Genomic DNA, 12,949 nt, shown 5'->3' with positions numbered 1-12,949 from the left:
CTTTAGTATATACCCAAAGGACATAAAATCAGCATTATATAGAACAGGTGAGGCTGGACATATGAGGAATTTTTAGAAAGCAGGTTTATTTAAGCTGCAGTGGTCCAGAGGAGCTAATCCCTAAAAGTCTCTGTACCCTGAGTCTGGAAATTCCTTAAGAAGTATACTCAGTGGGGGATGGGGTTTCATATAACAGTTACTCTCTGCCTCATATTCTTAGACTAGACAGAGGTTTCATATGTTTTGTCTGCAAACCTGGCATTTTTAAGAAAGGAATCTTGGGGATGGAGTTGTGGCTCAGCGATAGAGCGCTTGCCTAGCATGCGCAAGGCCCTGGGTTCAATCTTCAGCACCACATAAAAATAAATAGATAAAATAAAGGCTTTTTTTTTTTGGTCTTGTTTTGTTTTTAAACAACTATTTTTAAAAAAATAAAGGAAGCTTAAAACCACACTGAGCTTTCTGAAGTACTCCTGTGAAATCCTGGTGACACTCTTTATAAAAATCTTTTTGACTAGAAGAGAAGTTTAATTATGGCAAAGTTCTTTTGGGTATGTATCCTTCAAGCATACTGCAGTGATGCAGCCACATCAAAGTTTACAGCAGCTCACTTCATAATCACAAAGCCATGGAAGCAACTTTCAACAGATGAATGGATAAAGAAAATGTGATCTATATACACAATGGAATTTTACTCACCCATAAAAAGAATAAAAATATGGCATTTAATCATAAATGGATAGAACTGGAGACAATCATGCTAAGTGAAATAAGCCAGTCCTCCAAAACCAAAGGCTGAATGTTTTCTCCAATATGTGGATGCTAACACACAATAATAGAGGTAGGTAGGTGGGAGAGAATAGAAATTCATTGGATTAGACAAAGGGGAATGAAGGGAAGGGAGGAGCAATGGGAAAAGGAAAGACAGTAGAATAAGTCAGACATAACTTTCCTTTGTTCATATATGAATACAGACCAGTGAAACACCATATATAACCAAGAATGTATAACCACAAGAATGGGATCCCAATTAGAGTAATTTCTATTCTATGTATGTATAATATGTCAAAATACACTCTACTGTCATGTATATCTAAAAAAAAAAAGAGGAAAAAATAGGCCATGATTAAGAAATCAAGTATTTATTCTATTTTTTCCAGTAGGAATTATGTTACTAGGTAACCACATAATAAACTAACAGAAATAGCACTTTATTAAGGTGTTTTAGTTAATACATGAAAAAAGGACAAAATTGGAATATCTCAATTTTGCAGTCTTTAACAATTAATAGATTTAGTCAATATGAGCACCAATGGCTACAAACCTCACAAAAAGAGAGAAAACAAGGAAATACATATTTCTTGAGGAAAAACACACTATATGTATGGCTTTGACAAAAGGATCAAACCTAAATTTGATCAAGCCCCTGGATTTCAATATATAGAAGAAGATGCTATTTTGTACCATAAATATACGGTTAGCCAAATGTAGATTATGGGAAACTCCACTGATCAAACAGCCTAGGTTCTAAGCAGATGGACCATAAGCACAATAAAAGGTGGAGGGGAACCTATAGATTTATAAGACTTTTTTAAAAAAGTTAATGTCAGGGGCTGGGGCTGTAGCTTGCCGGCAGAGCGCTTGCGGATCATGTGTGAGGCACTGGGTTCTATCCTTAGCATAACGTAAAAATAAACAAGTAAAATAAAGGCATGATGTCCATCTACAACTACAAAAAATTTTTTGAAAATCAAATGTCAAAAAAGGGCAAGAATAAACTATGGTGGCTAGAGACTGCATTTATCAGAGTTAAAAAAAAAAACAACAATAGGATATCTATCTACCTATCTATAGATTGATTTATTTCAAGTAACTGATTCATGCAATTGTGAAGATGGCAACTCCAAAATCTTCCCCGGAGACTGTGAAGAGTTGTATTTTAAGTCCCAAAGGGGGCCTGCTGTCAAAATGCCCTCTTTTTCAGGGAGGTCAATCCTATTAATAAGGCCTTAACTGATTGGATGAGGCCCACTCATTCTGTAGAGTGCAATCTGCTTACTCAGTCTACTGATTTAAATGTTAATCTCATCTAAAAATACCTTGTGGGGGTTGTAGGGGTGTATCTCAGTGGTGCTTAAGGTCCTGGGTTTAATCCCCAGCATGTGTGTGTGTGTGCGCACGTGCACGGGTGCACACTCATCTGTACACACACAGATCCTTCATAGAAACATCAAGAATAACTGACCAACTATCTGGTACCATAGCCTAGCCAATTTGACATATAAAGTTAATTTTTACAGTATCAAAGTACTCACCTTTGGATGATAAAAATGCAAGAAAAAGTACAAAAAATGAAACCATAAAAGCTAGGAAAGTAGTTTAATTTAGAAGGAGAAGGAAGTTTATAATTAAGATTGGGGGTAGGGAGAAGGGGCTCATAAGGGTGATTGGACAAGTTTTATTTCTTGATCTGAGTGTTGGTTGTGAGAGTTTTCACCTAAAAACATACTATATTTAGAAAATACAGTATAGATTGTTTTTATGCTATACAGTTGGCCCTCCCTAACTGTGGGCTCCATATCTTGGATTCAACCAACCCTGTATTAAAAATATTTTTTAAAAATTCTCAGAAATTTTTTCTTCTCATCATTCTCTGAACAATACAGTATAATAACTATTTATTATACTGTGTAGAGCATTTATATTGTACTAGATATTACAAGTAATTTAGAAATGATTTAAAGTATACAAGAGTATCTGTATAGGTTAGAGGCAAGTGCTACCCTGCTTTGTGTAAGGGATTTGAATATCATCAGATTTTGTTGTTGGCAGCATGGCATGGAGGAATTGAATCAATTTTCTGTGGATACTGAGGGACATGTATAATGATTAGCTACAGATTTGTTTTGATGTGATATATTTATTCTACAATAAAAAGATTTTTAAGCCAGGCATGGTGGTGTACACCTGTAATCTCAGCAATTCAAGAGGCTGAGACAGGAGGATTGCAAGTTCCAGGCTAGCCTCAGCAACTTAGTGAGAACCTTAGCAATTTAGGGAGATCCTGTGTCAAAATTAAAACTAAAGAGGATTAGGGATATAGCTCAGTGGTAGAGTAACCCTGATTCAATCCCCAGTACCAAAAACAAAAGCAAGATTTTAAAAGTATCATTTTAAAGAGGGCTTAAACAAAGAACAAAGCTACATTAAACATTTTGAGGTTAAAAGGTAATATATAATAATGATCCCGATTTCTTTGTAAAGATCAATATCTAATTAGAAACAGTTTCAAAGAAGTTCTGCCTTCTATCGGAGTAATAGTACCATTGTTTAAATAAAGATACTATATACCTTGGTAGCTAGTTTTAAAAGAAAGTTCTTACATGAATAATTTTCAGCACATTTAAAAAACCATTATATTTGAATTGGGTATGTATGTATCATCATGTTAATATCAAGCTGAATGGGGATTTTAAAATATCAACACCTCCTTTTTCCAGGGCAGAATTTCATAGAAATTATCTTCAAAATATATTTAATTTTTTTCTTTCCCTTTCCTGCTTCCCCCATCTCTACGTTTTCCCCATTCATCTCTTCTTCCTTTCTACTGAAAGTACCAAGAAGCTAATAAAGTTTGAGTTTTAGGGGGTCTCTCTCCCAAAAGCCCCTTACAAGTCTCTGGTAGGGTCCCTATAAATGTGTTTACTTGGGTATGTTTTTGTTAAACTTATAAAATTAAGAGATTTTGGCCTCCACTGGTCCAGATTTTGTGTCATTTCCCTTGCCCAAATGTTGCCTCATATCTAGTAGTCCTGAGTGGCTGCAGACATTTTTGGGACTCAACCACAATGAAACTAAGCTGAGAATATAGGAGTTTAGGTTAGCATATTTATTGGTTCATATCCACTTCCATATCTAGTGAGGTTGTTGCTCCCTATCCTGGTATAGGAATGGTTTCCACGATTACTTTGTTGATTCCTCCCAAATAGTGACATGAAAAGGTAAGTCCTAAAGTCATATCACTATGTGAAGATGTATTATAACAACAGGTAGTGAAAATAGATGGGTAAGTAGAAGCTTTAGTTCTCACTGGTGAGTAGTCAGAACAAAAGGAATATTCTCAGTAATGCAGAACATGTAATTATGAACATTTTCCGGTGTTTTGAGAAGAATTATACAAAAAAGAATTTTTAATAATTCCTGTAGTTATAACCTATGTTTATGGACTGGGGATGTGGCTCAGTGGTAGAACACCAGCATGTCCAAGACCCTGGGTTCTATTCCAGCGCACATGTGCGTGGGCGAGCGCGCACACACACACACACACACACACACACACACGAGAAAAAAAGAAAATCCTATATTTATGATATTAATAGCTTTCCAGAAATTGTGATTTGTTGTGATTTCTTTTCTCATTCTAAATAATCACTTTCATACTTAAAAAGGCCAAGGGAGCCATTTCATGGCTATGGTTAGGATCTGGAATGTTCCCTAAAGGCCCAAGTTTAATGGCTTGTTCTCTAGCTCATTTGCTAAATTTGGGAAGTAGTAGCACCTTTAAGAGATGCGGCCTAGAGAAAGGAAGTTAGACTACCAGGTGCATTCCCTTGGAGCACATTTTGGGACCCTGGACCCATCCTATCTCACTTGTGCTTACTGGCTACCATGAGGCGAACAGCTTCTTTCTCCACAGGCTCCCACCGTGATGCACTGTGCCATCACAGACCCAAAGCAATAGGGCCAAGCGACCATGGACTAAAATCCTTGCAACTGTGAGCCAAAATAAACCTTTCTTCCTTACAAGTTGTATATCTCAGGTGTTTTTTCAGTGACAGGAAGCTGGCTATTCTACCCTATGTAACCGTTTCAGTATATTCCCAATACTTTATTGTCCTGATGGTTATTAATATTTTGTCTTGCAAAATAAAAAGATGTGGGCTACTTTATGAAAGAGCAAAGAGGTATTTATATCTAGTATTTTTTGAGGAACTACAAATGATAATTTGATGTATTTATTTACTGCCACTAGAATTTCCAAGGAGATATTTCTCCTGCAAAAGAGAGGTAGAGACAATGGTCTATAATGTTTCTGTGGCCATAATTTAGCATTAAACAAGGCACTTACTTGAACCTTGCAGGGTGAACAAGGTTTGTGACTAGATTTCTTACCTTTCTACATTTAGGTTAAATTGAGACCTTTTGAGTCAGGGTCTTGCTATATTGCAAAATAATCTTCCTGTTTCAGCTAGCTTAGTCTTCTGGGTAGCTGGGACTACAGATACATGGCCCAGAAAATGTTACTTTAACAAAGAAGAGAAATAGGTCTGATTTAAAACCCAATCAAAATATTCCTCAGGCACATTTTAAATATTATAATTAAGTGTTCATGCTTCTTAGAGTAAAAATTATTGAGTTTTTTTCCAAAGGATAATTTTGATTTCAATCATATCTTCTACCTAAAAGGTACTTTCACATTTTTCAGGGCTGAGTGGAACATTTGAATGTAGTCATTAAGATTGTACTTCTTATGGAGATGAATATAGATAGACTTCCTGGAGGTCTAGGTATGAATTAAATAACTTGGCACATGCTGATGCTTCAGGGAAAATTTCCTAAAGGTCTTGTATAAATTGTGTGCAGAGTTCTTTCCAGTTAGTTCCTAAAAGAGTCTGGAAACATTATGATCTGGCACTCTAAAAGCTGCCTGAAGTATAACAATGAATTGCTGTTCTGTTATGAAACCATTCTCATCAAGATCAAAAAGCTTATGTGATATTTTCAGAATATTTTCATTATTGGCAGGATTGTACAGAATAGACCTATCACATATTCTCTGAAGTCTGTGGTGCCATCATTACTTCAGTCAAAGACAGCAAAATTTGTTTCAAGAACTCTGAAACTGGGAGTTTTAAATAACTTGAAAACTCTTCAATTCTGATCTTCCTTCTATTGTTTTTTTTTTTTTTAATTTGGTACTGGGCATTGAACCCAGAGGTACTTTACCACTGCGCTATATCCCCAGCCCTTTTTTATTTTTTATTTTGAGATAAGGTCTTGCTAAGTTTCAAAACTTATGACCTCAAACTTATGATCTTCCTGTTTCAGCCTCCTGAATTGCTGTGATTACAGGCAAGTGCCTCCACACCCTGCTGATCTTCCTTTCTTTTGAGGCAACTGCAATTGCAGTACATCCATCCAATTGGTTATCAGTATTATCCCAATTTATTTTCAATTTCTGGATAATTTTTGTAAATTCCAAAAAATCAACTTCCATGGGTAGTTGAAGTTTACCTGCAGAAACCATCAGTCTGCAGTCTTCTCAAGTGTGGTCTGTCAAGGATATCCCAAAGCATTTGCCATGATAATAGGTACTGTACTGGCAAAAACAAGAGACTTTTTTTCCCTTCCACATTTGGGATATAAATATGCATAAATTCAGCTTGTACCCTGGTGAAGGATTGACTCAGGGTCAACATACTGACCTGGAAGCCTGTAAACCTTGGCCAGGTCTAGGTTAATGTGTCCTGGTATTTGGGTACCTGAGCAGCACCAGCTACCCGGAGACACCCGAAGAAAAGGCTCCTAGTTTAAAAGGGACTAGACAAGTGGGGCATGGGGCTCATGCCTATAGTCCCAGCGGCTTGGAAGGCTGAGGCAAGAGGATTACAAGTTCAAAGCCAGCCTCTGTAACTTAGCAAGGCCCTGAACAACTTAGTAAGACCCTATATCAAAATAAAATAATAAAAAGAGCTGTGGATGTGGCTCAGTGGTTAAGTCTCCCTGAGTTCAATTGCTGGTACCTCGCCCCCCCTCCACAGCAGCCAAAGTGACTAGACAAAAGTAATCGGTACACACTCCTTTGGGGAAAATCAAGATCTTCCTTCTGGTTGTCACTTGCTCCAGGATTTCATTTCTGGTATTACTCCTGGGATTGGGGTCTTCTTGGGTCACAAGCACCAGCTATGTTGACAGGAGGAGTTTCCCTGACATTGGAACCTGTGAGTTTCAACTTAGAGACCATGGAGGGTAAGGATGCCACAAAAAAGGTGATTGCTTCAAAGATAGTAGAGTGTGGCTGTAATGAAGATGGGAGACTCAAATCAGGTCCCTTTTCCCTTTTTACTTTAATCATGAACCCAGTGAAAAAGAACATGACCAGAAACAAGAATTTGAGGACTGGTTTAATCAGTTTTCTTCTTCAATTCTTGGTGGGTTGAACCAGTTGAACAGGATGGCCAAGCCACTGACCAGAGGAAGTTGAAGAGAAAGGTGGTACAGGACACTTGCACTGGCACCAGTACAGTCCCCATGAGGATGATGGAGGTCCAGCACCACATGCTAATGCACGTCTCCTGCATGAAACGGGGTTCGTTCCACTGAAAGATATGAGGACCTATTCATTTCCTGGGCAACACTCATCTCCCATACTTCCATCTGAGAGTCCATGAACCTCCAAGCTACAAACAGACTTCTAAGTAAAGTAGGGATTTGGATTAGTAAACCCCTTATTAAACTGGATCTGAGAGTGTGTTCTTGCAGGGACCCCTTCTTCACATTCAAATGTTCTTCCTGTTTGCATGTAACCAGAACTCTTAGAGGAAACTGTGGATTAAGAAGAAATTATGTGTAACCTTTAAAATCAGAAAAAATCAAAGATGATAAATGTAACAGGAGAATTAAAATGATGTGCATTTTTTTTAAATTGTGAGACAAGGTCTCTGAGTTGCCCAGCCTGGCTTTAAACTTAAAATATTCTTGCTTCATGACAACCATTTTGTATTTTTGCAAATATCCTGCTTTTGACATATATGCTTCAATTGTTTTCACATAATAATTTCTGACATTTATGTATAAATTATATGCCTATTAAAGATATATATTTACTGAAATAAATATTAATTACAACTTTTTCCATTTTTGAATAAATATCAATTACAACATTTTTCCTTTTTTTTTTTTAAATTTAAAGCAGTGCTGGGGATTAACTCTGGGCTTTGAATATCCTAGGCAAGCTTTTTGTCACTGAGCTATGTCCTCTATCCTAATTACAACTCCCTACCTTGCAATGTTTTTATCAGGTATCATTGTAATATATAAACAACTGAAGCTGAGTGTGATGGTGCAAGCCTGTAATCCCAGAAATTCTGGAGGCTGAGACAGGATGTAGGTTCAAAGCCAGTGTCAGCAATTTAGCAAGACCCTGACTCAAATTTAAAAGAAAAAAAAACAATAATAATAAAATGGGCTAGAATGTGGCTCAGTGGTTAAGGTTCCCTGGGTTCAATCCCCTGTACCAAAATAGATAGATAGATAGATAGATAGATAGATAGATAGATAGATAGATAAGTGAGTAAGTAAATAAATAAATAAGGAAGAGGAGGAAGAAGCAGCAGAAGAATTGAGTTTTTAAGCCAGGTTTGGTGGCACACATCTGTAATCCCAGCTGCTTGAGAGGCTGAAGCAAGAATATTGTAAGTTTAAAGCCAGCTGGGAATTCAGAGACCTTGTCTCACAATTTAAAAAAAAAATGAAAAAGGGCTGGGGATATAGCTCAGTAGTGGAGCATTTGCTTAGTATGTATGAGGCCCTGGGTTTAATGGCTCAATCCTCTGCATGAAACAACAACAACAAAAGCTTTTATGGTTAATACAAGTTGCTATGGTACAATAAGAATTCTTAGGGATAGTCTACCTTTTTCTGTCACTATCAGAACTATGCTTATGAGGGAAACATTCCTTTCACCAATTTAGGGCTTATTTGGGAACATAGTATAGTCTTTAAGGTGCCATGATTTGGCAATGTTACCAGTTGTCTCCTGCATCAAAAGACAACAACCCAAGAGAATGAGTAGCACTCCCACGAGTAGATATTGTTCTCTATTCTGTAACGCTTCTCACTCTTACCTGCAATGTTCATTTCTACTCTTTAAGCTCTAGTTAATTTAATTGCATTGTGTGTAAACATCTTAGAGGAAAGTTCCATGTTATCTTGTCATCTTTCTCTTATAGTATCCCCACAGTGCCAGAATTGTATCCGATATAACACCCTCCTTCTTTTCTGCAGTTCCAGTTACCCATGGTCAACCACAGTTTGAAAATATTAAATGAAAATTTTCAGAAACAATTCATAAATTTTAAGTTGTGTAGCAGTGTGAATATGTCATGAAATCTTGCACTGTTCAACTTCATCCCACCAGGGATGTGAATCATCCCTTTGTGTGGCACATCCAGGCTGACCACCCTTCTACCCACCAGTCACTTAGTAGCCCTCTTGATTATCAGTCAGCTGTCCTGAAATGGCAGTGTTCAAGTAAACTTTCTTTTACTTGATAACACTAAATTTTACTTAGTAATGGCCCCATAGTGCGAGATTAGTGACGCTGGAAATTTGGATATGCCAAAGAGAAACCATAAAATGCTTGCTTTAAGTGAAAAGTGAAAGTTCTTGACTTAAGGGAAAGAAAAAAAAATATGCTGAATTTGCTATGATCTATAATAAGAGTGAATCTTCTGTGAAAATGGAAAGAATGAAAAAGAAATTAATGCTAATTTTGCAGCCACACCTCAAACTGAAAAAGTTATAGGAATAATATATGGTAAGGGCTTAATTAAGAGGGAAAAAACATAATTCTATAGGGATTGTTCTTGTCCCAACTTTCAGGCCTTCACTGAGGGGGTCTTAAAATGTGTCACCATGGATAAGGGGGAATTATTGTGTCTATCCATTAAGCAAATATTTGAGTGCTTGCAGTGTACCAGGCCTTTATTATAGACTCTGAGTATCTATCAGTTGAAAACAAATCCCTGCCCTGTCAAGCACAGATTCTAAAGCACATAAAAAGCACAGTACTCATTTCTTGTAGCAGTGAATGGAGCAAAAGGACATTTTGATACCTTTTCAAAATCTCTCACCTTTAATCTGAGAAGTACGTTTTACAATATGATTTACTCTTCCGAATATCAGTAGTACTTATGGCCAATTTTCAGAATGCAATCATCTTATTTACCTACACACTCATAGATTTACTATAAATCCAAAAGATTTGATAATAGAATTTTTAATGACTAAAAAATAGTAAAAAGAACTTTTGAACAATAAAATTAAAATTCATACCATTGCAGATTTGCCTTTTAATATGGCACAGCTAAACTTTAATATTTGTAAAGGCACCATATGTTAACAGGGTAAAGAAAGCATGGAATTCAAACTGAGCCATTTTTCCCAACATCCTTTTTGTACATATATATACAATTTAAGGCAGACGCTTTTCTGTGCAAAATATGACGGATGGAAATAAACATTATAATACTCGTTCACACATTCTCAATTTTTTTCAATACCATTTATCAGAATATTTATTTATGATAAAGCATATTAAAACAGGGGTTTCCCCTAATAAAACATAATGAAGTTGAAAACAATTTTTAAAAAATATTTAGATTTCATTACAGATCCCTCATAGAAGATAAAGTCAGTCTTTTTTTCTTGTTTCTTCTTTTAGAAATGTCCATATCAGTTTGTTCACTATATCAGGTTGGTCTTGCTGAAGCCAATGACTGGCTTCTGACAAAATAGTTAATCTGAAATAGTTTTTAACATAAATTTTTGTGACTTCAGCCATCTCAACCTCCATAAATGCGTCTTTCTCTCCCCACAGTAGGAGTGTCGGAGTGGTCACCATGTGATGTTTGAGAGGCAGGCAGCTATGAAAACAAAACATGTGGGCTTTGAGATTCACTGCAAAAGTAAAAATAATATTTTCCTATAACATGTTCCATTAGACTATGTATTCTCAAAGTGGGCAATATTCCTCCCAAAGGGGCAAAAACTGGTTCTTAAAGGGAACTTACTTTTTACATATAAAGGATGGATATACATGCAATACATGAACAGATATTAAAATTTCATGGTGTGGCAGGTGATTAAGGAAAATATGTCTAAAAAGGCTCCTTAGGGAAGTGATAAAGAAAAAAATGGTTAAGAAACACTGCATTAGGCAATCAACCTGCACAATAAAAAATTTAAAAGGTTATTTAAGAAAAGGTCCAATAAAATCTTAAATTGGATGAGGCTAGCAAAATTTAAAAATGAAGGCTGTAAATTAAATATGAAATTCATCACTATGAGAAAAAATTGCTTTATAAAAATAACCAGAAATTCAGAATAATGGAATAAAAGATAGCTTTAAGCTATGTTACTATTTAAATATATTTTCAATTGCTCTTAGATAATCAGATGCATTTTATTGAAAACTGAAGCTGAAAAATCAGAAAATATGTGTGGACTGAGCTTTAATATTGCATTATACTAGATTTATTTTGCAAGAAGATTCTTTTCAAAACAAAGTTCTTATTGTGTATTTTCTTAAATTCAGAAAAGTATAAAGAATAAAAATGAAATCACATATAATTCCATCATCAAAAGATAATTTTTTGGTTACTTTTTATGCATACAGTTGAAACCTTACTACAAATACAATGCAACAAATATGCATTATTTATACACAGTATTCATATGCAACTTTCACATTAAATCATATCTTAAAATTTTTTCATTTAATAACTTTAATAAAAAAGAATTGCTAAAGATATTATTTTATGGTATAATAACCCATATAAAATAATAATGGTATAATAATCCATAACATGGCACAATAACCAATAAGTAATTTGACTAATCTCACATCCATTGTGATATTTCCCCTTATTTTAAGTGATGCTATTTGCCAAAATCTGTTGGCATTTTAGATAATTTGCTTGGACCAGTAGAATTTCTGAGCTATAGGGTATAAATATTTTAAAGCTTCTGTCACTTTCTGTAACACATGTTTCTAGAAAGGTGGATGGTATTTATTAGATTCCTATCGAATAAGAGTGAGAATGAATATCTAACTAGATGCTCTCTAGCACTGAATCACATATTTGTTACTTAATCAAAAAACTTGACCTGTGGCCACTTGGGGTTGATAGAATGCTGTTGGAATGTTGGAATACCATACATGCCTACAAAGAACTTGATTTTTTTATTCCCATGCAAATGACCATCATTTGCTTATACAAATACACCTAAAAGTTAAATTCTTTATGAATGAGTAAATTGATAGACAAAATTATCCTTTAAATTCAACAGCACAGAATGTTTAAAATGAAAATATTTTAGGGGCTGGGGTTGTGGCTCAGCGGTAGAGTGATTGCCTAGCACCTGCACGGCCCTGGGTTCGATCTATAGCACCATAAAAATTGTGGTATATGTGTGTATTAAGAATTGTAATGCAAAAAAAAAAAAAGCAAAGTATATGTATAAAGGCATGAATTGGCTTGAAATACTTTATATACAGAGATATGAAAAATCGTGTCCTATATGTGTAATAAGAATGGTAATGCTTTCCACTGTTGTCGTGTATTTAAAAAAATCAATAAAAGATTAAAAATAAATAAATAAATAAAATTTTCAAAAAGTATTGTGTCAAACTACAACTAAAAATAAATATTTTTAAAGGAAAATATTTTAAACAATTATTTACATACCTTAACAATATTTATGTATATGATAATTGAATCATTAAGGTAAGGGGAGTGTTAAAAAGACTAGTAGTCAGAAATACAAATTCTTCACCAGATCAAATTGGAGATAAAAAAAGGAGGCATTTTCAGAAAATTAAAAGAAAAGCATATTTTCTGGTTCTGAGGTTTCAAACTGCTAAATTTCATATGAAATATAAATTATATATAAAATAAAATAAAACTGTAAATGTTTTAAGAGCAGGTTTTTGGATGTTAAACTGCGTAACTTATTGGGAAAATGTGACAAAATATTTGTAATTAAAAATGATTAATCTGGGGCTGGGATTGTGGCTCAGAGGTAGGGTGCTCACCTAGCATGCGTGAGGCACTGGGTTCGATCCTCAGCACCACATAAATGTAAAATAAAGACATTGTGTCCACCT

At 35.2% G+C, this 12,949-nt stretch overlaps 1 protein-coding gene and 1 pseudogene across 1 annotated transcript in view; both read right to left on the bottom strand.

Annotated features, from left to right (window-relative positions):
• Positions 1-5,528: 5,528 nt before the first annotated feature.
• On the bottom strand, positions 5,529-7,313 carry LOC114092569 (lysophosphatidylcholine acyltransferase 2B-like; annotated as a pseudogene).
• A 3,093-nt stretch (positions 7,314-10,406) lies between these two features.
• The window catches only part of Ephx4 (epoxide hydrolase 4), a 40,999-nt gene continuing 38,456 nt past the window's right edge, over positions 10,407-12,949 (bottom strand). The window contains exon 7 of the mRNA XM_027935239.2: positions 10,407-10,706. Within this exon, the coding sequence (XP_027791040.1) occupies positions 10,475-10,706 (232 nt within the window). The 3' untranslated portion in view covers positions 10,407-10,474. The remainder of the gene's footprint in view (positions 10,707-12,949) is intronic.

Source organism: Marmota flaviventris, chromosome 10 (genome assembly GCF_047511675.1).
Source record: "Marmota flaviventris isolate mMarFla1 chromosome 10, mMarFla1.hap1, whole genome shotgun sequence".
In the NCBI taxonomy this organism is placed as follows: domain Eukaryota; kingdom Metazoa; phylum Chordata; class Mammalia; order Rodentia; family Sciuridae; genus Marmota; species Marmota flaviventris.
The sequence above is the reverse complement of the archived record's forward strand: the minus strand, read 5'-3'. Positions and strand labels throughout refer to the sequence as shown.